The 27,454-nt window shown below is 32.9% G+C and overlaps 3 protein-coding genes across 3 annotated transcripts; all 3 read right to left on the reverse strand.

Moving 5' to 3' along the window:
- Positions 1-1,370: 1,370 nt before the first annotated feature.
- Positions 1,371-2,742, reverse strand: LOC109788737 (receptor-like protein EIX2). The gene is made up of 2 exons (XM_083076241.1): positions 1,776-2,742; positions 1,371-1,522 (listed from the first exon to the last, which is right to left on the reverse strand). The coding sequence occupies exon 1, from the start codon at positions 2,740-2,742 to the stop codon at positions 1,810-1,812; it is 933 nt and encodes a 310-aa protein (XP_082932367.1). The 3' UTR covers positions 1,371-1,522; positions 1,776-1,809.
- LOC145949253 (receptor-like protein EIX1) lies at positions 1,371-5,049 on the reverse strand. The gene is made up of 2 exons (XM_083063375.1): positions 1,780-5,049; positions 1,371-1,532 (listed from the first exon to the last, which is right to left on the reverse strand). Exon 1 carries the CDS (start codon positions 5,047-5,049, stop codon positions 3,157-3,159), a length of 1,893 nt encoding a protein of 630 aa, XP_082919501.1. The 3' UTR covers positions 1,371-1,532; positions 1,780-3,156.
- Positions 5,050-25,923: 20,874 nt separating this feature from the next.
- On the reverse strand, positions 25,924-27,071 carry LOC145951674 (uncharacterized). Its single transcript, XM_083063464.1, has 2 exons — positions 26,489-27,071; positions 25,924-26,396 (listed from the first exon to the last, which is right to left on the reverse strand). The coding sequence occupies exons 1-2, from the start codon at positions 27,069-27,071 to the stop codon at positions 25,924-25,926; spliced, it is 1,056 nt and encodes a 351-aa protein (XP_082919590.1).
- Positions 27,072-27,454: the final 383 nt, after the last annotated feature.

Raw genomic sequence — 27,454 nt, forward strand, 5'->3', positions numbered from 1 at the left:
GTTGTACTATTGATGATTAGTAACAGTAACTAAGAATATAAATTCTTGAGCGTAAAATTCATAAATTACATTAATTGAAAATTTGAAAAAAAAATGACTTAAAATGATAATATTAATAAATATTTAATAACAATAAATGATTAAGTATAACAATTAAGATGAAACAACTAAAAATTAGACACTTATTTAAAATTTCTTTAGTTATGCAATTAATATTAAAATGATATAACTTTGAAATATAATAACTTTTTTAGAAAGTTTTTTTTAATAATTTTTTTTAACAGTTCTTTTAACTTCATATCTAATTTAATATTTATTTATTATAATTATTTATGAATTAAATTTTAATACTTAAAACAAATTTAATTGCATAAAAAGATAAAAATATTTAGCAATAAGGAAACAAGCCAAACAACAGGATCGATCGGGGAAGTGAAACAGTCTCTGCCAAGAACTATTATCAGAAACTAAAGCTGGATATCATGTTTTATGAAGAAACTTAATGAGATTGGTTGATGATCCAAGAGAGAAAAACAGATCAAGGAATTTATTTATCAAGAAAATTTTCAAGTAATAGTGTTAGCTATGCTTCATGTCATCATGTGTTTGTAGCCACTTCGATGACTATTAGTATCAAGTTTATTGCTTTCTATATGTTGAACCAATCACCATTCTAAATGTTTTGCTTTTATTCGATTAAAAAAATTGATAAAAAGACATAAAAGAATGTAGTTACTTGCAAATCAGAAACATATGTTTGGTAATATTCATTTCATTATATTTTAGTTTTTCCTTTTTCCATTACCCTAATTAATACCAAAGTTGGATTTCCAGGCACATTTTAATAGTCTAAATTGCATAATTACTTTCTTCCATGAGGAACTTGAATAAAATTTAACATTGTTAAATGTGGGGAAAAAAGATATTATATGGCTAAATTCCTTCATGGTATGTTGAAAGCCTTAATTCTATTGGCAATCTTTAGTATGTCGTTAGAATTTTGCCATTACAGCATTGTTATCTTATTCAGATCAGAGTTTTGGATCTTTCAGAAAATCACTTATGAGAGCAAATTGCAAAAATGTTTACAGAATTTTATCATAATAGCTGAGATGAGTGTGAACATGAATGAAAATACAATATAGCGACATAATTCACTCAAAAATACAAATTTTAATGTTATTGTGAAATTTTGATGAAGCAGAAGTGTATGAACAAGTTTCTAACGCAGCATATGCAAAACTACTGAAAGACTAGTAACAAATGGGGTAGCTTGATTCTTTAAATTGAAAGAATTTGGTTTAAAGATCTTAAATGTAAAAGCTAGTTATTTTTGAAGATGTAATATAAAGGATCAAATTTTAGATATCACAATCACATCATAGTAAGTTTCTGGAAATTAAATTTCACAATTTTTTACTTAATTAAATACAACATATCTTAAACTCTAATACTAAATAAATATCTTGCACTTGTAGCAACCAGCAAAGCTTTCATCCCAGATCAGAAGAGTGCAGCACCTCTGCAGTAAACTATTGCATAAATGAATTATTAAACAATATTTAACATTACAAAAAAAAAAAAAAAACTGAATTATTTCATTTCTGATGTCGCCTCTTTAAGCTACGTTCATGTTAAAGCAATAAATATTAGAGTTGAGAGATAGCTAATGAGTGCAGCACATTTTTTTTTTCATGTATGCGAAGCAATTCTTGATTTATGTAATTGCAGCAGAAAAAAACCAAGAATTTGAAAAAATAGAAGCTATAACATACCAACCTTCGAGCTAGCAGCAACACTTTGCAACATTCACCATAAGGTCCTTAACCATACATACATGTAACCAATGAATCTATTCAAGAACATGAGATAAGCATTTCTCCAAGGACGCCAAAGAAGTATTGGCCCAATTAAGCTCCAAAATCCAGTGAAGTACCCTACACCCATGCTCATGTATAATGCCTCATAGAAATCTGAATCTTCACCTTTCACTGCTTCTTCTTCTTCAGGTTTAACTGTTGTTGTCCGATCTCCAGGACAAGTTTTGTTAATTTGTTCACCACAAAGATCAACATTTCCTTCAAAACTAGACGCATCATAGGTTTCAAAATGTCTTCCCGTTGGGATTCTTCCAGAAAGAGAGTTGTGGGACAAGTCTAGTTTGCCTAGATGATCAATTTCAGAAAGAGAAGAAGGAATTCTCCTACTGAAATGATTTCTTGACAAGTCAAGGTAATCTAGTGAACTTAAATTACCAATCTCTGAAGGTATTTCTCCACTCAAATTGTTTCTTGCTAAGTTCAAAGAAACTAACCCAAGTAAATAGCCTATCTCTTTTGGTATTTCACCAGTTAAATTATTGCATGAGAGATCAATGCTCATAAGATTCAATTCAGGATCTCTGAACCCCTGTTCCACACCTTTCCACATCCATGTTATGTCAAACGTATAACCACCCAAACTCAAATGACCATAAATCATATAGAAAGTACCATTGATTATATATGCACGTTGCTTAGTGTCACTTCTATTGATGCTCTTTTCAGCCATTGCGGTAAAATTCTTTAAGCATGTTGGAATTCCTCTCGACATGTAATTCCTTGAAAGATCCAACAATTGAATATGTTTTAAATAACACAAATGAATAGGAAGGTTTCCAGAGAAGTGATTTCCTCGCATTATCAAGATTATCAATTGCTGCATACTTTCTCCTATCCATGATGGTATTGGACCAGATAACATATTTTCACCCACATCCAGGCAATTAAATTGCTACAACTCTTCAAAGTAGAAGACAATTCACCCGTTAAGTTATTATTTCCTAAAACCAAAGCTTTCAATTTAACAAGGGTGCCCATGGACATAGGAATCTTCCCTGACAATTTATTGTTGCTTAAATCAAGAATCAATAATGACTCTACTGATTTCCAACAATTTGGGAGTTCTCCCGTTATTAGATTGCTTGATAAATCTAAAGTGGCCAAGTTTGAAGTTGTGCTTTGGTAACATAAGAATGAAAAGAAATCTGAAATTTTATTTTTTGAAAGCAATAGCACTGAAGCATGTAACATAAACGGCGGAACTTTGCCCCCAATTTGATTTGAATCCAGAATTATTGATGGTCTAGCATGAAGCTCGAGTGATAAATTCGGAATTTCACCTATGAGATTGTTGTGACATATTCAATGTCGCCATACTTTGCAATTTCCCCCAAAACCATTCTGGTACCGAACCATTAATCGTGTTATCAGAAATATCCAGAAGTTTTAAGGAGCGTTGAGTCTGGAGCCAACTTGGAAAACTTGGGCCCAACTTGCAAGATCTTAGTCGCAAGGATTTTAATTGGAAAGGGGGAACCCAACTTGGAACAAATTTCAGAGACAATAAGTTCCCTGATAAGTCTAAGGATTCTAATTTGGAAAAATTAGAAAGATGAGATTCATTGACTTCGCCCTCCAAATAATTTCCCTTCAAATGAAGATACTTCAATTCAGATAGCAATCCGATGCTTTTAGGCAGCACGCCAGTAATCTGGTTATAAGATAAATCCAAACTTTGAAATATGTGTTGGTTGCACCATGAAGAATTTTCAATGAAGCTAGAAATTTCGCCATTCAACTTGTTATACGAGAGGTCTAATATCTGCAACCTGCACATGTTCCCAAAGAAAGACGGAATCTTGCCTTGCAATTTATTACCAGAGAGGTAAAGAGTTTCAAGAGAGTTCATCATTTTTCCAAATCCACCAGGGATGGGACCTTCTAACATGTTATAATAAAGGTAAAGGGAACGAAGATTGGTGGTAGAGTTAAAGAGCCAGTAGAATATAGTTGATGATTTCAACAAATTGGAATATAGATCAAGGGAGATAAGGGAAGATGAAGAATTCATAACGGAAGTAGATGACATAAGGAAACTTCTATCCATAAGACTACAATTTAGCAAATAAAGATCTTGAAGTTTTGAGCCGAAGTTGAAACCATCTTGAAAGACTGATGATATCATATTATTATAAGAAAGGTCAAGGACCACAAGAGAAGGAAAGCTTGGAAAGAAAGAAGATGAGAAAACAATGTTATTATTTGAAAGATAAAGCTCCTGAAGATTAAGGCTAATGTTTAACAACAGTTGAAATGATGAGGATGTCAGCATATTAGAAGAAAGATCAAGGATGGCAAGAGAAGAGGAAAAGTTGAAACCTGAATAAAACAGAGATTGAAGATCAGTATCTAAAAGAGAACAATCAACCAGCCTCAACTCTCTTAAGTTTGGAAAAAGCTTGTTGATCATTTGTAACCAATGATGGGAGGAGCCAAGATTATGAAAAGAATCCAAGCGAAGAATTGTTAGGGAATAGAGATTAGAGAACCATTCAGCATCCTTAGATTTGACATCAAAATTTCCGGTAAGTCCAAAAGTGTGTAAGAAAGGATGATTCCCAACCTGGAAAGGGAGTGCTCCAGAAAATGAATTTCCTGAAAGATCAAGATACCTCAACTGTGAGATATTTCCAAGTTGAGAAGGGAGTTCCCCACTGAGAAAATTGTTGCATAGATCCAGATACTGTAAATGTGTAAGCTTTCCAAGCTCACATGGAATGCTCCCGCCAAACAGAGAGTATGAGAGATTGAGATACGTTAAGTTGGTGAAGGAGTTAATGAGTTCTTCTAGGATGTGACTCCCTCGAAAATAATTATTGCTCAGATCGAGATGTTGAATATTATGCAAGTCAATCAATGAAGTGAGGTTGATTGGACCTTCCAAATATTGTCCACCTACATACTGATAATCACCATGAAGATCGAGTAACTGTATGTGACCAGTTTCATTGTGGCATTGTATGCCTCTCCATTTACAACAATCTGTATTGTTGTCACCGTCCTTCCATGTAGACAACATGCCATAGTAATCCACGAGACTTTGTTTGAAGTTGAGGAGTGCTTGTCTCTCACTCTCTATGCACTTTATTTCTGCACTAAGAATAGATCTTGCAGCATTCGATAAAAGCAGCACAAGTGCATAAAATAGTTTCACAAAACAACTACTCATTAAGGTATGAAAGATTGAGCCAATACAAGATTTATATAGCGCAGACAGTATAGCTAAATAACAAAGCAATAGGAAGTTTCAAAACATTAGATTTAAAATTATACTTTTGTTTTTTGTGCTTATTGTTACGAAAATCAAGATAAAACTAAAAACAGTAATATATAAGCGAGATTGAAAAGATAGATATAAGGGAGAGATTGAGAAGTGTCTTCTTTCCTACAATGATATAGCTTTTTTTTAATGTAAAGAAATAAAGACAAGAAAAGAAAAAAAATAATCCATTTATAGAAATAAATTACCTTTACAAATATTTTAATATTAAAATAAAATATAAATAATAATAATAATAATAATAGATGTTCAATATTAAATACTCATAACAGTTAATGTTCTAACATAAATTTATACTTGTGATTTGATTTAATTTTTCTTTAAAAAAGTCATGGATTTTAAAAAATGTTATATGATCTCATCATTCTTCGTGAAACAAAAAATATGATTTATACTCAAATCATTTTTAAATGATTAAATGTTTGTGAAATTAATATTATTTTGTATAGTGATCATATGTTCATTAATTGGATTCTACTTCTTGTACTTGCAACTTTCTACTACAAAAATTTTAGGAGATACAAAAAAAAATGATGTTGAAAGGGGTAATTTGTAATTTTAACAAAAAGCATATATAATTAACATGCTTTATTTTTATATTATCAAAGACTTTTTTTTAGAATTTTTTTTCTCAAATAACAGTTTTTTTTTAAGAAAAATTACCTAAAAATATCTATTACACATTAGTTACCCAAATAGACCTGTTTACTGTTCACACTCAGAATTCGGTTCCCGATTTCTTTTTCTTTTTTTTTTCATTTTAGTTTCTGAGGAAGAGGAAAAGTGGATTCAGAACGGCCGTTCCAGATAAAAAATATACACATGACAAATGGATCAGAATGGGCCGTTCCAAGCAAAACGGTCCGTTCCAATTGCATAATTGACACATTCCTGGACCAAATTCTGAGTGTGAACAGTAAAGAAGTCTATTTGAGTAAATAATGTGTAATAGATATTTTTTGGTAATTTTTTTAAAAAAATATTATTTGAGAAAAAAATTCTTTTTTGTAATGTGACTAAATAGCACATGAACTGCAGATTAAAGTACTTCTGTTTCACACTTACTTTTCTAATGACATAGGCTGTTTTACACTAAAGGCTTTTTTGTTACAATTTGTACACTAAGAAAAGTCAAGTCTATGAAGAATTACAACGAAGAAATAACATGCATGTGTTATTTTGCCAAGTCAGGGAAATGAAAGATTAACTTTTCTTTAAATGAATTTTCTGCATATACTACAGCAATTTCAAGTCTTTGCACTTGTTTTAATTTTTAAATTTGATGTGATTGCTTAATTTCCTTACCTATTCAAAGGATAATTAATTAGAAAATTGCGTCTATTTATGATAAATAGTCATTATATTTTTTGCTATTGTATCTCACATTAGAACATGGTTTTTTTATTATTTTAAAATTCGATACAACTGATGAATGAAATATATTAATATGTATATAGTAAATAAAATTATGTATCAAACTATTTATCTATTATATAATTGATATTTAAATTAGAAAACAGATATATCAATATTTCATAACACATAATAATCGTTATTAATATTGATGATTTATCCTCTGCTAGGCAAAAATATTTGATGAAACTAATTTCAAATATTATTTTCGTTACAATTAAATTTATTAAAATAAAATAATTAGATCTATTTTGCCATTGCACCATTTCGCATTTCTTATTTTGAGGTTGTTTTTTCACTTCAATTTTTACTATTCACACCCCCTAATCTTCTCTAATATTTTCAATAGTATTTTTTATTAACGAGTGTGGTTTCATTATTCCGAAATTAAGAAATGCGAAGTGAATTTTGTAACATCCCAGTTTTTATTATTATTATATGGTATTTGGTCATAATTTTGTGATTATATTTTACTTCAATTGTAGCTAATTCACATTTCATTTATGCTTAATTGTAGGCTTTAGAAATATATGTATATTGTTGGGCTTAATTAGATAGTTGTAAACTTTCTTTTCAATAAAATCGTTTTCGCTGGGCTGACTGGCAAACCTCGGTGTTTAGGGCATAACTTGGGCTGTGATGGTCCAAATGATGCAAAATTGGTGTCAATGGAAATCTAAGAGAAAAACGCACAACTTTTACAGAAATAGCCATTTGCAAAATCGGTCGTTTAGGAGGTCAAAATTGGAATTTGATTGATACAATTGGTTCTCGCTGGACTGATTGGCAAGCCTCGGTTTGTGGGGTATAACTTGGTCGGTGGTTGTTCAAATGATACAAACGTGGTGGCTATGGAAAGATAAGAGAAAATCCTACAACTTTCATGAAGGAAATATTTTCAGATTCGGCTGTCTATAAGGTCCAAATCAGTAGCTAAAGTCGATGAGGAAAAGAACATGGCACCAACTCCATTAATTCATCCCACCAACTTTAATAATTCATCTCACTAATTCATTCCACTTAGTTTTGTCTAAGATTTTTTCATTATTTTCCATTTTTTTAATGTGTCTTGAAGGCTATAAATAGCCCTTCACTTCTCCATTGCAAACCATCCCTCAATTCTCATTCTCTCTTCTCTTATACTCTCTTCTTCTCCTCTTCTTCTCTTTGAAGACCTAGAGGAATCCATAGGAGGTGGTTCTATCCTAGTAGAAGGAGCCTAGAGGAGGAAGCTCTTCTTTAGTTTCAGCGCTTGTCATCCAGGTAAGGGGGGGAGTGAGAAATCTCGCTCTGGGTGTGGGATTGTATGCTAGGTAGTGGGATTGGCCCCCAATCCTGTGTTTGTTGTATGTTATATTGTTTGTATGTTCTAATTGCTTGGTTAATATGTGTGTATGAATAGAAATTCTGTTGAGATTATGATTGTGAAAGTTATGAATATGATATGATAATGTGAATGTGATGTTTCTAATGATATGATGTGATGATGAAATATGATGTGAAATGACCATGAGATATGATTGACCATGAGATAGATAATGTGATAATGTGACAATGAGATATGAAATGTGATAAAGAGAAATGACCATGGAAAGTGATAAAGTGATATGAGAATGCATAGAGTCTTGTTTGACATGCATCATTTGCATAAAGTGATAAGGGTACGATATGGAATACGCCGCCAGAGAAGGCCCCCTAGTGTAAAAGCTGTGGGGATCAGTCCTTGGGGATGGCTCGGTTTGGAAGTCCCAGTCTCGCCCATTGTGTGCATGGGATGTATCTTGCGCGGCTTAGCTATCCCGACGAGACTCTGGTAGTATGTCCTTCTAGTGAGAGTGCGCAGAGGTTGTGTCCCGGCATGTACTCCTAGACTACTCTTTGTGTATTGCTAGCGGCAATATACTACGTGATAAGTGACTGGCGCCACATGCATGATAAAATGTAGTCCGTGTCCATACATGTGTCTTTTGATGTTATATGACAAATGAATATGCCTTGAATGAGTAAGATGTGATATTGTTATTAATCTATGTTATACATATTTTGTTTGTGCTTGGCTATCTGGTATATATTTCTACACTGTGAGCCGAGTGAGATGTTTTCTCACTCCCTTTTTCTTTGTGTTGTTTTTCTCTGACTGTTATACAGGTGATTATCAGTATGAGGCTGAGAATGTTGGTCGTGAAGCTTAGGCTTCTTTATGGGCTATGCTCTGATAGGACATGTGACATCGGGGCATAGATAAGATTAGATTAGGATGTTAATGTTATTATTTTGGAAACTTGAGATTTATTTCTTTGTAATTTCTGCTGATTGTGTTTGTTAAAAATGTGATACTCTTTAAACATGTTTGATTATTAAATGTTATATTTAAATTTATTGAGTTATGATATGCGGGGTAGAGGGTGTCACATTTAGTGGTATCAGAGCAGGTCGATCAAATCGACCGTGAGTTATGAGTCTACTGTGCTTGTGTGATAGTTGAGAAATTTATACTAGCATGATGGTTGATTATGTTTGTTGTCATGTGTACTATTTTCTTAGATTATGGCTGGTAGAAATGATCGTGCAATTGCTGATGCTCTTCAAGCGTTAGCACAAGCCGTGAGTAACAATAATAGGGCTGAAATCACTCCTAACTGGTTAGAGCGATTTCAACAAAATAATCCACCTACTTTCCAAGGAGGATATGACCCAGATGTTGCGATGAATTGGCTAATGGAAATCGAAAAGATTTTTAATGCCATGGAGTGTCCTTTCGCTCAGAAGGTGAGGCTGGCTACCTTCATGTTGACTGCTGATGCCCATTTTTGGTGGGAAGGAGCTCTTCAAAGGATGATTGATGGAGGAGTGCAATTGAATTGGGACAACTTCAAGAGAGTCTTCCTCGAAAAGTATTTCCCGGATGATGTAAGAAGCCAGAAAGAAGTTGAATTTCTCGAGCTGAAACAAGGAAATGATACAGTGGCAGAGTATGCTGCAAAATTTGATGCCTTGGTTCGCTATTGTACTCATTACCATGGTGAGGGTGGTGAAAGGGCTAAGTGTATTAAGTTCGTGAATGGCCTTCGTCCGGAGATAAAAACAGCAATTAATTATCAAGAGATCTATCACTATCCAACGCTTGTCAACAAGAGTAGAATCTATGATCGTGATAATCGTGCACGTGCTAGTTTCTACAAAGGGGCTGGAGGTCCTATACGTGCTGCAGGTTCTAGTGCTCTGGGTAAGAGTAAGCCTTACTCTGTTCCTACCAAAATTCAAGGAAATCATGCTAAGAGTAGATCCGTTGCTAGAAATTCTTTCGTAAGTGGTGCTGCTAGTGTAGGAGGCTCTGTTTCTACCCCTACTAATCGATGCAAGAAATGTGGGCTGCGTGGGCATGAACACTATAACTGTCCCGACAAAGAAATAACATGTTTCAATTGCAATGGCAAAGGTCATATTAGTACTCAGTGTCCACAATCGCCAAAGCAACGTATGATGGGAACAGGAGCTAATTCTCAACCTAAACGTCCAACAACTACTGGAAGAGTATTTGCTCTTAGTAGTGCTGAAGCTACTCAGTCCGATAATTTAATACAAGGTATTTGTTTCATAGCTGAGAATCCTTTGGTTGTACTGTTTGACTCTGGTGCAACTCATTCTTTCATTTCTTTTGCCTGTGTCCAAAAATTGAAATTGCCAGTGTTTTATTTGAGCTATGATCTAGTGGTAGAAACTCCCACAGAAGGTCCCATATCTACTTCTAGTATTTGCCTCAAATGCCCAATTGCTATTTCTGAAAGACAGTTTCTGGTTGACCTTATCTGTTTGCCTCTTAGTCAACTCGATATCATTCTTGGAATGGACTGGTTATCTTCCAATCATGTCCTACTAAATTGTTTTGAAAAATCCATATCTTTTGGTGAGAATAAGGGCGCAGAGTTTTTAAGTGCTAACAAAATAAAAACTTGTTTAAAGGAAAATGAAAAGGTTTACATGATTCTCGCCTGTTTAACTCTTGAGAAAGACCATGAGCCTAGTAAGATTCCCATAGTAAGAGAGTTTCCTGAAGTTTTCCCTAAGGACATATCTAGCTTACCACCTGAGAGGGAGATTGAGTTTTCCATAGACTTAGTACCTGGTACTGCACCCATATCCATAGCACCTTATAGAATGTCCCCTAAGGAGTTAGCTGAACTCAAGAAACAGATAGAAGAACTTCAAGAGAAACAATTCATTAGACCTAGTGTCTCACCTTGGGGAGCGCCTGTTTTGTTGGTCAAGAAGAAAGATGGGAGCATGAGGTTGTGCGTAGACTATAGGCAACTAAATAAAGTAACCATCAAGAATAAGTATCCATTGCCTAGAATAGATGACCTTATGGACCAGCTAGTTGGGGCTTGTGTGTTTAGTAAGATAGATTTGAGATCAGGTTATCACCAAATCCGAGTGAAATCCGAGGATATCCCAAAGACTGCTTTTAGAACCCGCTATGGGCACTATGAGTATTTAGTTATGCCTTTCGGTGTAACTAATGCACCTGGAGTATTCATGGATTATATGAATAGGATCTTTCACCCCTATTTGGATAGATTTGTAGTAGTCTTCATAGATGACATCCTTGTATATTCTAAGACTAAGGAAGAACATGCTGAACACCTTAGGATTGTCCTTCAAACCCTTAAGGAGAAGCAGTTATATGCTAAATTGTCTAAGTGCGAATTCTGGCTCAATAGTGTAAGCTTTTTGGGACATGTGATTTCTGAAGGAGGGATAGCTGTAGACCCTTCTAAGGTAGAAGCTGTACTTGAGTGGAAAACACCTAAGTCAGTTTTTGAGATCAGGAGTTTTCTGGGGTTAGCTGGGTATTATAGGAGGTTTATAGAGGGTTTTTCTAAATTAGCATTACCTTTGACCAAATTGACTAGGAAGAATCAACCTTTTGTGTGGGACTCTAAGTGTGAAGAGAACTTTCAGGAACTTAAGAGGAGGTTAACTAGTGCCCCTATTTTAGCATTACCTGACCCTAATGAAACCTTTGTAGTGTATTGTGATGCCTCTAAGATGGGTTTAGGAGGGGTACTTATGCAGAAGGGAAAGGTAATAGCCTATGCTTCTAGGCAATTGAAAATCCATGAACAAAACTACCCTACCCATGACCTTGAATTAGCTGCAGTAGTATTTGTTCTTAAGTTGTGGAGGCATTACTTGTTTGGGTCTAGATTTGAAGTTTTTAGTGATCATAAGAGCCTTAAGTACTTATTTGACCAAAAAGAACTAAATATGAGGCAGAGGAGATGGTTAGAGTTCCTTAAGGATTATGATTTTCAATTAAATTACCACCCTGGCAAGGCTAATGTTGTAGCTGATGCTCTGAGTAGAAAATCCTTGAGAATCTCTTCTTTGATGATTAAGGAGTTGCACATGATTGAAGAGTTTAGAGATATGAGCTTAGTGTGTGAACTGACCTCTAGGAGTATTAAGTTGGGAGCCTTGAGAGTGACTAATAACTTGATAGATGAGATTAGAAAAGGTCAGAAAGCAGATCCTTTCTTATTGAGTCAAGTAGAGAAGTTGAATCAAGGTGTGGAAAGTGAGTTTAAAGTTGGAGTAGATGGGGTGTTAAGATTTAAGGACAGGTTATGCATTCCTAGTGTGCCTGAGCTTAAGAAAGCAATCCTAGAAGAAGGTCATAGGAGCAGCCTTAGTATCCATCCAGGAGCCACTAAGATGTACCAAGACCTTAGGAAAATGTTCTGGTGGCCTAAGATGAAGAGGGAGGTAGAGGAATTTGTGTATGCTTGCTTAGTATGTCAGAAAGCTAAAGTAGAACACCAGAAACCTTCAGGTCTGCTACAACCTTTAGATGTGCCTGTGTGGAAATGGGATAGCATCTCGATGGATTTTGTAGTAGGATTACCTAGGACAAGGAAGAACTTGGATGCTATATGGGTCATTGTGGATAGATTAACTAAGTCTGCCCATTTTATTCCCATTAACATTAGATACCCTTTGGAGAGATTAACCAAGTTGTACATAGGTGAGATTGTAAGGTTGCATGGGGTTCCTACTAGTATAGTTTCTGATAGAGATCCTAGGTTCACCTCTAGATTTTGGGAGAGCTTGCATAAGGTGTTAGGCACTAAGCTTAGGTTGAGTTCAGCATATCACCCCCAAACAGATGGCCAGACTGAGAGGACCATACAATCCTTAGAAGACTTGTTGAGAGCTTGTATCTTAGAACATGGAGGTACTTGGGATAGTTTCCTACCTTTGATAGAGTTTACCTACAATAATAGCTACCATTCCAGTATTGGGATGGCACCCTATGAGGCTTTGTATGGTAGGAGATGTAGAACACCTTTGTGTTGGGTAGAACCTGGAGAGAGTGCCATTTTGGGACCTGAGATAGTTCAACAAACCACCGAAAAGGTTAAGATGATCCAGGATAAAATGAGAGCGTCCCAAAGTAGACAAAAGAGCTACTATGATAAAAGAAGGAAAGACCTTGAGTTTAAAGAGGGAGATCATGTATTCCTTAAAGTAACTCCTTGGACTGGAATTGGTAGAGCACTTAAATCTCGCAAACTTACTCCAAGATTCATTGGTCCCTACCAGATCCTTAAAAGAGTTGGTGATGTAGCCTACCAAATTGCGTTACCTCCATCCCTATCAAATCTTCATGATGTCTTCCATGTTTCTCAACTTAGAAAATACATTCATGACCCATCTCATATTGTGGAACCCGACAACATTCAGTTAAAGGATAACCTCACTTATGAAACCATACCTTTGAGAATTGAGGACAAGAGGGTAAGGCAACTAAGAGGTAAGGAAATTCCTTTAGTCAAAGTTGTTTGGGGAGGAAACTTTGAAGAAGACGCTACATGGGAACTAGAAAGCAAAATGCGGGAAGCTCATCCATTCCTGTTTTCAGGTAAATTTCGAGGACGAAATTTCTTAAAGGAGGGGAGAATTGTAACATCCCAGTTTTTATTATTATTATATGGTATTTGGTCATAATTTTGTGATTATATTTTACTTCAATTGTAGCTAATTCACATTTCATTTATGCTTAATTGTAGGCTTTAGAAATATATGTATATTGTTGGGCTTAATTAGATAGTTGTAAACTTTCTTTTCAATAAAATCGTTTTCGCTGGGCTGACTGGCAAACCTCGGTGTTTAGGGCATAACTTGGGCTGTGATGGTCCAAATGATGCAAAATTGGTGTCAATGGAAATCTAAGAGAAAAACGCACAACTTTTGCAGAAATAGCCATTTGCAAAATCGGTCGTTTAGGAGGTCAAAATTGGAATTTGATTGATACAATTGGTTCTCACTGGACTGATTGGCAAGCCTCGGTTTGTGGGGTATAACTTGGTCGGTGGTTGTTCAAATGATACAAACGTGGTGGCTATGGAAAGATAAGAGAAAATCCTACAACTTTCATGAAGGAAATATTTTCAGATTCGGCTGTCTATAAGGTCCAAATCAGTAGCTAAAGTCGATGAGGAAAAGAACATGGCACCAACTCCATTAATTCATCCCACCAACTTTAATAATTCATCTCACTAATTCATTCCACTTAGTTTTGTCTAAGATTTTTTCATTATTTTCCATTTTTTTAATGTGTCTTGAAGGCTATAAATAGCCCTTCACTTCTCCATTGCAAACCATCCCTCAATTCTCATTCTCTCTTCTCTTATACTCTCTTCTTCTCCTCTTCTTCTCTTTGAAGACCTAGAGGAATCCATAGGAGGTGGTTCTATCCTAGTAGAAGGAGCCTAGAGGAGGAAGCTCTTCTTTAGTTTCAGCGCTTGTCATCCAGGTAAGGGGGGGAGTGAGAAATCTCGCTCTGGGTGTGGGATTGTATGCTAGGTAGTGGGATTGGCCCCCAATCCTGTGTTTGTTGTATGTTATATTGTTTGTATGTTCTAATTGCTTGGTTAATATGTGTGTATGAATAGAAATTCTGTTGAGATTATGATTGTGAAAGTTATGAATATGATATGATAATGTGAATGTGATGTTTCTAATGATATGATGTGATGATGAAATATGATGTGAAATGACCATGAGATATGATTGACCATGAGATAGATAATGTGATAATGTGACAATGAGATATGAAATGTGATAAAGAGAAATGACCATGGAAAGTGATAAAGTGATATGAGAATGCATAGAGTCTTGTTTGACATGCATCATTTGCATAAAGTGATAAGGGTACGATATGGAATACGCCGCCAGAGAAGGCCCCCTAGTGTAAAAGCTGTGGGGATCAGTCCTTGGGGATGGCTCGGTTTGGAAGTCCCAGTCTCGCCCATTCTGTGCATGGGATGTATCTTACGCGGCTTAGCTATCCCGACGAGACTCTGGTAGTATGTCCTTCTAGTGAGAGTGCGCAGAGGTTGTGTCCCGGCATGTACTCCTAGACTACTCTTTGTGTATTGCTAGCGGCAATATACTACGTGATAAGTGACTAGCGCCACATGCATGATAAAATGTAGTCCGTGTCCATACATGTGTCTTTTGATGTTATATGACAAATGAATATGCCTTGAATGAGTAAGATGTGATATTGTTATTAATCTATGTTATACATATTTTGTTTGTGCTTGGCTATCTGGTATATATTTCTACACTGTGAGCCGAGTGAGATGTTTTCTCACTCCCTTTTTCTTTGTGTTGTTTTTCTCTGACTGTTATACAGGTGATTATCAGTATGAGGCTGAGAATGTTGGTCGTGAAGCTTAGGCTTCTTTATGGGCTATGCTCTGATAGGACATGTGACATCGGGGCATAGATAAGATTAGATTAGGATGTTAATGTTATTATTTTGGAAACTTGAGATTTATTTCTTTGTAATTTCTGCTGATTGTGTTTGTTAAAAATGTGATACTCTTTAAACATGTTTGATTATTAAATGTTATATTTAAATTTATTGAGTTATGATATGCGGGGTAGAGGGTGTCACAAATTTCAGAATTTAAATTTCTATATATAATTATGAAATAACACTTCTTGCATTTAAATTTTGGAATCATATAAAACTATATTGTATTATTTGTTAATCTTTTGATTAAAGTGTATTTAATACATCCTCTAAAATTAATTAAACTAAATCATGATGTAGGGTATTTAAATAATAATTATTGAAAACTCTATATATATATATATATATATATATATATATATATATTTGTGTAAAAATGTATCCATCGTATTGTCAGCTAACACTAAATCGATTCTTAATAAACGACTAACTTGTGATGGGATTCTATCTCTCAATTGGATTCCTGGTCTACTTCGAAGAGTCTCCTATCAATCGTAACTTAGAAGTTTCAAAGCAAATAAAACATTTAAAATAACAAAAGGTAAACAAAATGCATAAAACAACAAAATTAGGCAAATAGAAAAAAAAGGACTAGACAAAGTAGCAAGGAAAGTTGATAAAAGATAACTTTAAATGACAAGGTTATAATATAAATTTCATTGGTTTCGGTCTTGGAACATTTTTACAACTTTTATTTCACACTAAACACTACCATTTCATGGAAAATGCCAGAGCGTCGTCAAAGATGGCGGCAAAGACATTGACGAGAGTAGGGTCAACAGGAAAGTGCTTTGCAAAATGTGTGAATGATGGAAACATATACAAACTTTGAAGTTGGACTTTGTTTTTATGATTCATGTTTTTTTTTTTTAACTTTAATAAAGTTAAAGTTTCCAGAGAGTGAAATAAATTTGGGTAATAATAATAAATTAACATCCAATAAAGGTGGCAGTGCCTCCTACTTAGGAATTAATTTATATTTTCCAAATCATGTAATAAAAATATAACAAAGATGTACATTTTGGTCTTTTATCAATAACGTTCAAATTACAATTCTTAACAAACATTTTCCTTGAATTATAAACTTTATCTACGTTATCTCTTCGTTAGAAATTACAAAATAAGATAAACTAAAGTTATTAAACAATAACATATTAAACTAAACTAAGCTAACTATGTCACGATGTCACATCCTATCAGAGCATGCCCAACTGAAGCCTTAAGCCTCATCAACAACATCCTCATGATGCTGATCGCTTGCAACATAATTTAAACACATACAAAAGCAACAAGGGAGTGAGAAACATCTCACTCAGTTTCAGGTGCAGAAACAAAGGTTAGATAGCACACACACACAACAAATATAAATCACCTGTAAACAATACACATACATAATCAATATCACATATATACTCATTTATCATGTTATGATGTCATGGACTCGACTCATAAATGCATGCATGTGGCGCCATAAGGAAGTTTCACATATCATCACTAGTGACCCTAAGGTACACCTGGCTAGCATGTTACATCGTGGGTGACCCTAAGGTACACCTGGCTAGCATGTTACATCGTGGGTGACCCTAAGATACACCTTGTTAGTCGTGGGTGACCCTAAGGTACACCTCGTTAGCATCATGGGTATGCGGCCTCAGCGGCACACCTGGAGTCATATATGCATATGATGCATGTCATACAGTCATTATTTCATTGACTCAACATTTAACTTATTACATAATTTCATTTAGTACATATGTCCTCATTTGTCATATTCTCATAATCACAACATGTCTCAATAGTCCATTCATATGTCTCATGTCATTTGTCCATATTTCACAAGGTCATGTCATAAATACTTCTCATAAGGTCCGCATAGGAATTCACAGAGATCCAGAGAGCATTCTTGTTCATATTAAAACTTATTTATTATTAACATTAATTTCATATTCATTTATTACTTTCAATAAAGAACAAAGTAGAATAAATAGAAAATCAAACAGAACAACGACACCTTCAACAAAGAACAAAGTAAAGTAAATAGAAAATCAAACAGAACAACGGCATCTTCAACAAAGAACATAATAGAGTAAATAGAAAATCAAACAGAACAACGACAAGGGATTGTGGGCCAATCCGACAAACAACTATCCAACAATTATTCCCACACCCCTGAGCGAGGTTCTCACTCCCCCCTTACCTGGATAAGCGGAGTTGAAACTTGGGCAAGGCCTCCTCCTCTGGATTCCCTTTTTCTTTCCCTCTCTTTCTTTCTTTCTTTCTTTCTCTCTCTCTCTCTCTCTCTCTCTCTCTCTCTCTCTCTCTCTCTCTTTCTCTCTCTAAAATTTCACCTTCTCACTCATTTTAAAATTTTTCACCCCCTACCCCTCTATTTATAGGCATCCTGGCGCAACCGGAACGGCCCGTACTGATTTCGGAACGGCCCGTTCCGGAACCTTCAAATGTGTGCAAATTTCTCAACTGGAACGGCCCGTTCCAAAACCGGAACGTCCCGTTCCCAGACTCAGCAAAACGGCCCGTACTGCTTCCAGAACGGCCCATTCTCCATACCAGAACGGTCCGTTCCAAAGCCGTTCTGCAACAACAAAAACAACACATTTTTCTGTGTAAACAGTGCACTCTCATCAGTCTTAATGACGTTTTCCACAAATCGTCACCCAATTTAACGTTTTCTTCTTTCTTCTTTATCCTATGTGTAAAAAATTATTTATTTTGGTAAATAGTTTTTTTTTAAAATTTATTTTAGAAATTTTTATTTTTATTTTATCTATAATGGTCAAAATGCCTGTTATTTTGCTAAGTCAGGGAAATGAAAGATTAACTTTTCTTTACATGAATTTTCTGCATATACTACTGCAATTTCAAGTCTTTGCACTTGTTTTAATTTTTAAATTTGATGTGATTGCGTAATTTCCTTACCTATTCAAAGGATAATTAATTAGAAAATTGCGTCTATTTATGATAAATAGTCATTATATTTTTTGCTATTGTATCTCACATTAGAACATGGTTTTTTTTTTAAATTTTAAAATTCGATACAACTGATGAATGAAATATATTAATATGTATATAGTAAATAAAATTATGTATCAAACTATTTATCTATTATATAATTGATATTTAAATTAGAAAACAGATATATCAATATTTCATAACTCATAATAATCGTTATGAATATTGATGATTTATCCTCAGCTAGGCAAAAATATTTGATGAAACTGATTTCAAATATTATTTTCGTTACAATTAAATTTATTAAAATAAAATAATTAGAACTATTTTGCCATTGCACAATTTCGCATTTCTTATTTTGAGATTGTTTTTTCACTTCAATTTTTACTATTCACACACCCTAATCTTCTGTAATGTTTTCAATAGTATTTTTAGTAACGATTGTGGTTTCATTATTCCGAAAATAAGAAGTGCGAAGTGAATTTCAGAATTTAAATTTCTATAGTTATGAAATAACACTTCTTGCATTTAAATCTTGGAATCATATAAAAGTATATTGTATTAATTATTTGTTACTCTTTTGAAAGTCTATTTAATATATCCTCTAAAATTAATTAAACTAGATCATGATGTGGGGGTATTTAAATAATAATTATTGAAAACTTTATATATTTGTTTGTGTAAAAATGTATCGATCGTATTGTCAGCTAACAATAAATGGATTCTTAATAAAGGATTAACTTGTGATGGGATTCTATCTCTCAATTGGATTCATGGTCTACTTCGAAGAGTCTCCTAACAATCGTAACTCAGAAGTTTCAAAGCAAATAAAGCATTTAAAATGACAAGGTTATAATATAAATTTCATTGGTTTTGGTCATGGAACATTTTTACAACTTTTATTTCACACTTCACACTACCATTTCATGGAAAATGCCAGAGCGTCGTCAAAGATGGCGGCAAAGACATTGACGAGAGAAGGGTCAACAGGAAAGTGCTTTGCAAAATGTGTGAATGATGGAAACATATACAAACTTTGAAGTTGGACTATGTTTTTATGATTCATGTTTTTTTTTTTTTTAACTCTAATAAAGTTAAAGTTTCCAGAGAGTGAAATAAATTTGGGTACCATGGTGTAAAAAAAATGAGTAGACAATATTTGCAGATTTTTTTTTACAAATTTTCTTGCAATATTAATTTTATAAATTTTATTGCAAATTTATTTGCGAAAAATAATTTACAGAAATTTCTTACAAATTTTTTTATAAAAAATAATCCACAATTTTTTTTTTTTTGTAAATTTTGGTACAATTTTAATGATCATAGACAAAATTTTTCATGGTGAAAATTTGCAGAAAATGTTGTCACAATTTTATCTTGTTTCTTACGGATTTTCTTGTAAAAATAAATTTGCAAGTAATATTTACTAAATAGTAAAAAAAATTTGCAGGTAACTTTTCTTGTAGATTTTCCTGCTAATTTTAATTTGCAAGAACAATGTATATATATATATATATAAGTTTAAGAATTAAAAGATTTTCCTCAAGTCTCACATCAATTAGAAATAAAATAATTAAAGAGTATATAAGTTGGGTCAATAAATATATTAGGCCAACAAAATATTATAGTTTATTCAAGGGATGCGTTGTAAGGCTTTTTATTTTTTATTCTTAGTTTCTTAATAAGTAAAGAAAATAACATTCACACTCATTCATGCCTCTGCACATATAACACGATTCTACATGACCCACACCCTTAAATTATGACTACAAAAAATGAGGATTAGAAATCATCTCATAATTATTTTAATTTGATTACTTTTTTTTTTCAAAAACACTTCTAAAAAAATATTAGAAGAAAAGATCAAATAAATTTTTATTAAGTTAAAATTTACTTATGTATAAAATTAATTTATATGGAAACTTTTTTATCTATTAATTTCTTCAAAATTTTATTTTTAACTTATGCATAAGCTAAAATTAATTTATTAAAAAATTTTGATTTTAATTTTGATTTTTTCTTCATAAAAGTGCTTTCAAATTAAATTTATCTAAAGACGTCAATCGACGAGAGAAGGGTCAACTGGAAAGTGCTTTGCAAATTGTGTGAATGATGGACACATATTCAAACTTTGAAGGTTGAGTTTGTTTGTATGATTCATGTTTTCTTTTAATTCATGGTTGAACTAGGAGTTGTAACTAGCTAAAGAGTATAGGTTTTAGAGGGATAAAATTTTAATACCTTTGAATATTAAATTTTGGAAATGATAAATTTGAGAAATGTATGCTGAAATTTATCCTTTCCAAAGTTTAATTTTCACAAATATTCATATTTGAAAATTTTTCGAATTTAATTCTCAAAATGTTAAAAATAAACATGTATATAAAGGCATATACTCTTGTCAAATACTAATGTTTGTTAGTTAATTTATTTAATATTACGGTTAGTTCTCAAGATTCAATATTTGAATTTGATACAGAAAATCTTAAAAGAGTTCACTTTAATAAAATTAAAGTTTTAAGAGAGTCAAATAAATTTGGGTACCACGGTGTAAAAAAAAAGTAATAAATTAAATAATATTTTAATTCTTGAGTATATTTTTATTTGAAAGGAAGCAATGTCTTTAATGTGTTATTTTGATTTCAATTTCAAGTGGATTATATCATATTTTAGTTCATGAAAGTGTATTGTTTTCATATTCATGATAAGTGACAACAACTAAGAAATTTAAGAGATTTATTAGATTAGAATTTCAAAAGATTATTTTAGCATAAATTTTTTTTGTGTGAATTCTAATCAATTTTAAAAGATTTTGAAAGAATGTTGTAATTTTTAATTTTTTTAAAACATGGGTTTTAATCAATAATTTATAGTTCAGATTTTGATAGATTTTAATAAATTGTTGATGAATTGATATCATAAGATTTTAAAGGATTTCGCATAAAAACATGAATTTATAAAATACATTTAATACTATCAGAATTAATAAAAAAATATAACATAAATAATAAAATAAAATAAAAATAATATCATTTTTTATATTTTTTGACAAATAATTAACTTTGATATCCTCTTAACTAACATTTCTCCACATATTTAAACCTATATTTAAACCTATACTAGTCTTTCATGCATTCATTGTGTTCGCATGGAATCTAGCCTACTCATGACTTCTTCAAAACAATGAACAACTAACAATAAAGGAAAATGTGCCAAATAATTGAAAGGTAATGTTGAAAAGAAAAAGAAAGAAAAGAAAAGAAAAATAAGGATTAAGCAATGACAAAAAGAAATGTGGGATTAAAGAAGGATAGATTGGGAGTTATTCATATGTCATTTCATCCGTAATCCTTTTTCTATTTCTTCTTTTGATTCCTGTCTAAGCTAAAAGAGACCTTTTCTTTGTGATTCATTCCACAGTTAATTTATCCTTTAATTATATTTCTCCAGTCTAAATAAGGACAATCACCTCCGTGTTGTTCCCCACTCTTCTACTTTTCAAGCCCAAAATTAACTATTTACCCTTGGGGCAATGTTTTCATCTCCTACTTCACAACCGAAATAACTAGAATAATTGTTTAATCCATTTTCACTCCATGCTTGTTTTACAAATCGAGGCAACTCATACCACTCCCTCCGCATTAAGGTTGATGTCTCGATAAAGGTGTAAGTGGGTACGCATAACTTGTCGACCCCAAGTAATCCAAATTGACCTAATGAGTTTGAGTAGAATATTTTCAATTTTTAGGTCAAAACCAACCCAACCTGACACTCTATGAATCGATTAATGAATTTTGTGTTTTGACTTATAACTCAACCCGACTCAATCATATAATAATAATAATAATAATAATAATAATAATAATAATAATGTTTCAATAATTTTTGTTCAGGATAATATTCATTGTCACTCTTACTTAGAATGAATTATATATTTTTTAGGTTGTTAGAATTCTAACAATATAATACTTATTTTAAATTTTATTTTGTATTAATTAGTGTTGCTTTCTTGAGTTGATATTAATGTAACAAATTAAATGATTTATTTTGGAATTTAGTTTATATCACTATTTGCTTTATAGGTTGATAGCATTGTAATTGTAACAATGTATCAAATAATTTACATCCATTTTAAATATTTAAATTTTTTTAAAAATAAATAAATTTAATTATGTTGACCAAATTGATCAAACTTAACTCGTTCGTAATCGAGTTGGGCTTTAAAAAAAATTGTATAAATCTAACCCAACTCAACCCATTAAATTTTGATCGATTTGGATAATTGATCAATTCAAACACAACCCAATCCAAACTACTTACACGTACCCCTATGTCCCGTATGTCATCACATCTTCATTCCAACCCTTATCCTACATAAATTGAGGACAATCTGTTTTCCATCCCTTTTTTCTCAAGATTAATTAGGTTGATCTACATGTTATCACTATTCCATCAATTTTAAACTAGGGTTGTCCCTTATGCCTATCTCATCCTTTGATCATATCCCCTCGAGTCTAAAAGGATATATACAAATTCCACCATCTGGTGTAAATATTCTTATCTTTCACTTCATTACCTTCATTACCTTGCCACCTTAACCTCAAATTGGGGTATATCACTTTATTTCACATTCTCTATTTCATCACAAATCAAGGCACCTTTCATCCATCCACTTACATTGAGATATTTTCATGTTTCTTAGATTAAGAGGAAATTCCATCATTAATATTCCATCATCAAATACCTTTATCGGATCAAAAATAATATCTAAAAAAAACATCTACCACAAATATACATGTTAATCAAATGATGCTTCAAAAGTGATAGCTAGATCATCAATTGACAAGTTAACCCAAATAAAGTTTCAATCGATCTTAGGTGGAACATGATTGGAAGATGACATTTGTGAGATCAATTAGCAGTGATAGACGAAAAGGAAGGGAACTCCATGAATTCAATCAAGGATAAAAATTGAGCAATTGGGTGGAAAAAATAGAGTCAATAGAAAGGTGTAAGGTTTGCAAGAATTTGTTTATCCAAAGAAAGTAACCAATTCAAAATAAATTTTTTTAGAAAAAAATTGTGTGTGATAGAAAGAATGAGAAAAGAAAAAATAAATAAAAAAGTTTTGTAAACAACAACTCACGATTATCCCAACATTGTATTTCGCATCAACTCATCAACATGAAATTTTACATTGCATAAAAGTCTAGTACTTGCTTGACAAGTGAATCATTCACATCAAAATCTCATACCTATCAAATATTTACATCATTTGCGTTTGAGTCTTGTACTACTTTAGCATTTTCTTTATTTACATTATGGTGTGACATATGCATTCAAATTTAGTACCTTCCCAACACGTGTATTCAAATCCATAACTTGTATAGCATATACATGATTTGCATCAAATTTAGTGTTTGTTAGACATTGACATCATTTCCATTAAATTCAATACTTGCCTAACACTTTTTTGTCACACTTATATTGAATGCCAACATACATCCAACAATTACATGTAGATACCACTTTTGGATTTATGTATCTCCACATTTATCTTTGTTTACTCTTGTGTTTAATGTTTTTATACCTTTGTGGCTATAGATTTTAAGGGTTCATGCTTATTATCTTCGAGTGTCATTATCATTTCCTCTTAGGGCTTTATGCCTATTTGATTTTAAGCTCCAAACTCATTTTTTTAAGACTCCATGCACACAAGTTTACAAACCCATCACATAATTTTCAAGCTTCATGCTCATTTCCTCTCAAGGCTACATGCCCATAAATTCTAGATTGCGACACTGGTTTCATTTAAGCTTTTTGGGTTGTGACACCCTTTAGCATTTTACTTTCAAGGTTGCAACACCCATTGCATTTTACAAATTAGGTTGCGATACCCATGACATTTTATGCTCTAGGTTGGGACACTCATTACGTGTTACTTTTTTTGGCTTGTGACACCCTTTGACAACATTTTACTCTTTAGGTTATGACACTTATTACATTTTATGTTTTGAGTTGTGACACTTATTGTAATTTATTTTCTAGGTTCTGTCACCTATTGCAATTTATGCTTTAGGTTGTGACACTCGTTTCATTTTACGCTCTAGGTTATGACACCCATTGAATTTTATGCTTTGAATTGCAACACTCATTGCATTTTACATTATGGGTTATGACACTTAATGCAATTTACACTTTGGATTGTTACACCCATTCCATTTAACGCTATGTTGCAACACCTATTACATTTTATATTTAGAATGCAACACCCATTGCATTTTATAGATTGCATTTTACCCTCTAGGTTGCAACACAAGTCAGTTGCAATACCCATTACATTTAAGACATCCATTATTTTATAAAAAAAATTGTTGGTCCATTTTTTATCCACTACTGTTAAAATTTTGGACTCTAGAGTCCACTACTTCCAATATTTTGATTCCCTCTGTCTCTTGCTTTTAATAATTTTGAATCCTAGTATCTATTGATGTAAAGTACAGAAAGAAAAAAAAAGTAAAATATTTTCCCTCGATTGTAGACCTTACTACACTTTTACCACACTCTTCTTTACGATTGTTGGTAGAACCATCAAATCACCATAAAAAAGATTCATCATTACCATATCCCTAAATCTAAGGATTTTTGCAAGAAAAAGAGAGCAACAATCAAATTTATCAATTCAGATTTATGTGTTTATAAATGACTTTTTTTAAAATATATTAATTTTTTTTTTTATTTAAATAACATGGGCCCCAAATTATTTACTTAAATAACCCACTTTTAGGGTTCAAGTGAGAAATCGGTTAGTGGGTAACCAATTTATCAAAGATCTTTTTAAAAAAAATTTCAAAAGCCCTTTAGGAAATCGGTTACCTAGTAACCGATTTCTCTATTGGGCCTTTTTTTCGTTTTTTGTTTTTTTTTTTTCGTTTTGTTGGATTTTTTTTGTTTTTTTGGTTTATTTATTTTTTTTTTTCAGATTTTTATATTTCTTTTTTTGTTTTTCAATTTTTAATTTTTAGATTTTTAAAAAATTATATTATTTTTAAAAAAATTTATTTAGTTAAGTTTTTAGAATAAGATTAAATAATGAAATAAATATTAAATAAAATTTAAACAAAAAGACTATTTTTATATAAAATAATAAAAACAAAGTACAACATTTGGAATGTTCCATCAAATTTTAAGCTTGATGACTTGAACTCACTTGTCAGTAAGGATATATTTTCTTTGAGTGACTTACATTCCTATAGAGAGAACATCTTTTTGGTTGTCCTGGTTCAACCATAACCACTTCAGTGCGTATTCTTGATGACTGGATGAACTTTTTTATTTCTAATCTTTTTCGGATTTGGTATGATTTACGGTTCTTCACAATCCGACCAATAAGATTCATTGGGCAGTTCACCAAATAATTTGTTATACACATTTGAAACATATTGTAACGTGTATACCTGATCTATGTAAGATTTGTAATCATGGTGAACATGCTTACATGCAGCAACAACATGGGAGCATGACATGTGTAGCTTTTGGAATTTCCCACAGTCACACTACTTGTCATGTAGTCTAACTGTGAAAGTTCCAGTAGGTCGTGTTTCCCTTGGGTTAATGGTCTCTTGCACTAGAAAATGTGTATCGCGACAATCAAATTCGAGGACATGATGACTATTAGCCTTTGATTCTGCATCTCTCATGATCCTATTGATTATTTCAGTATAAACTTGGCCAACCCTAAGTTTAGCATCGACTTCCTTCCCCCTTTGGATGAATAAGGCATTACATCTCTTGTAAGTCGACATGATAATTGCAGAAATTGACAAATTTCTTGTTTTTTTTTTAAGAATGGAGTTAATTGCCTCAGCCAAGTTAGTAGTCATGTGTCCCCATCGTCGGCCACCGTCCCATGCAAGAGTCCATTGTTCTTTTGGTATGGTGTTGAGCCATTCAATTACACCTTTGGTTTCTGGTTCGCTCCTTAACGTGTTGTAGTAGTAATTGAATCTTGGCTCAGTCATCCCATAAGCTGTGAAATGAGATTAGCAAAAAATGAACAATTTAGTATTGTTGAAATATGGTCAAAACAAATAAAAGTAATTAATAATAAGAAGTACATACCCATATTGATGATTAATTTTTTTTGTTCTGTATTCTTGAAATGCCTCATGAAGTTCTGAGTAATATGGCAAATACAGAACACATGCACTGAATTCTCGGGTGTCTTACCACTGCCTTGTCTAGCATAGGCATTTTTGATGGACTTGTGCCTGTCCGAAATTAAGCAAAGGCCATCTTGAGGGAAAACATGTCTTTTGAGATAATGTAGAAAGAAAAACCATGCATCTGCTGTTTCACTCTCAACAATTGTAAAGGCAATTGGAAAGATTTTGTTGTTACTGTCTTGAGCCACGGCCACAAGGAGAGTTCCTTTGTATTTTCCATACAAGAATGTGCCATCAACTTGAACGATGGGCTTGCAGTATTTGAACCCATCGTTACAAGGTTTAAATGTCCAAAATACTCTATGGAATTGAATATAATGATGAACCAACTCACCTTGTTGGTTGTATAGTGGCCTTGTTTGCTTCTCAACAACAAATCCATTAAGAAATCCACTCATGGCACTGAGCAACTTGGGTAAATCATGGTAAGATTGTTCCCAGTTGCCATGTAAGTCTTCAATTGCCTTTTGCTTTGCCATCCACGCTTTGCGGTATGAGATTGTATACCCTTCAACACTTTTGATGTGTGCTATTATTGTTGGAATTGAAATCGATGGATCACTCTCCACCAAAGCAAGAATACTTTTGATGATATATACATAGCCAAGGTTAACATGATCTTGTGTGATAATAGGGGATGAACAAGAATGTTCACCTGATAGCTACGAAGCTCCCATTTTTGGCTTCTAGTAATAAAAGCTGCTCTACACCCTCCAATCACATGTAATGTTAACACAGTGTGCAACAATTAATGTTGGTGACGATTTCTCCACCCTGTAATACAAATCTTTCTTTATATGGTAGCATTTAAAACATGTTGGACTTCCTCCTTTGTGTTGAAAGTCACGCCTTGAAATAGGTT

This window comes from Cajanus cajan, chromosome 1 (genome assembly GCF_000230855.2).
Source record: "Cajanus cajan strain Asha chromosome 1, NIPB_CcT2T_4, whole genome shotgun sequence".
Lineage (NCBI taxonomy): Eukaryota > Viridiplantae > Streptophyta > Magnoliopsida > Fabales > Fabaceae > Cajanus > Cajanus cajan.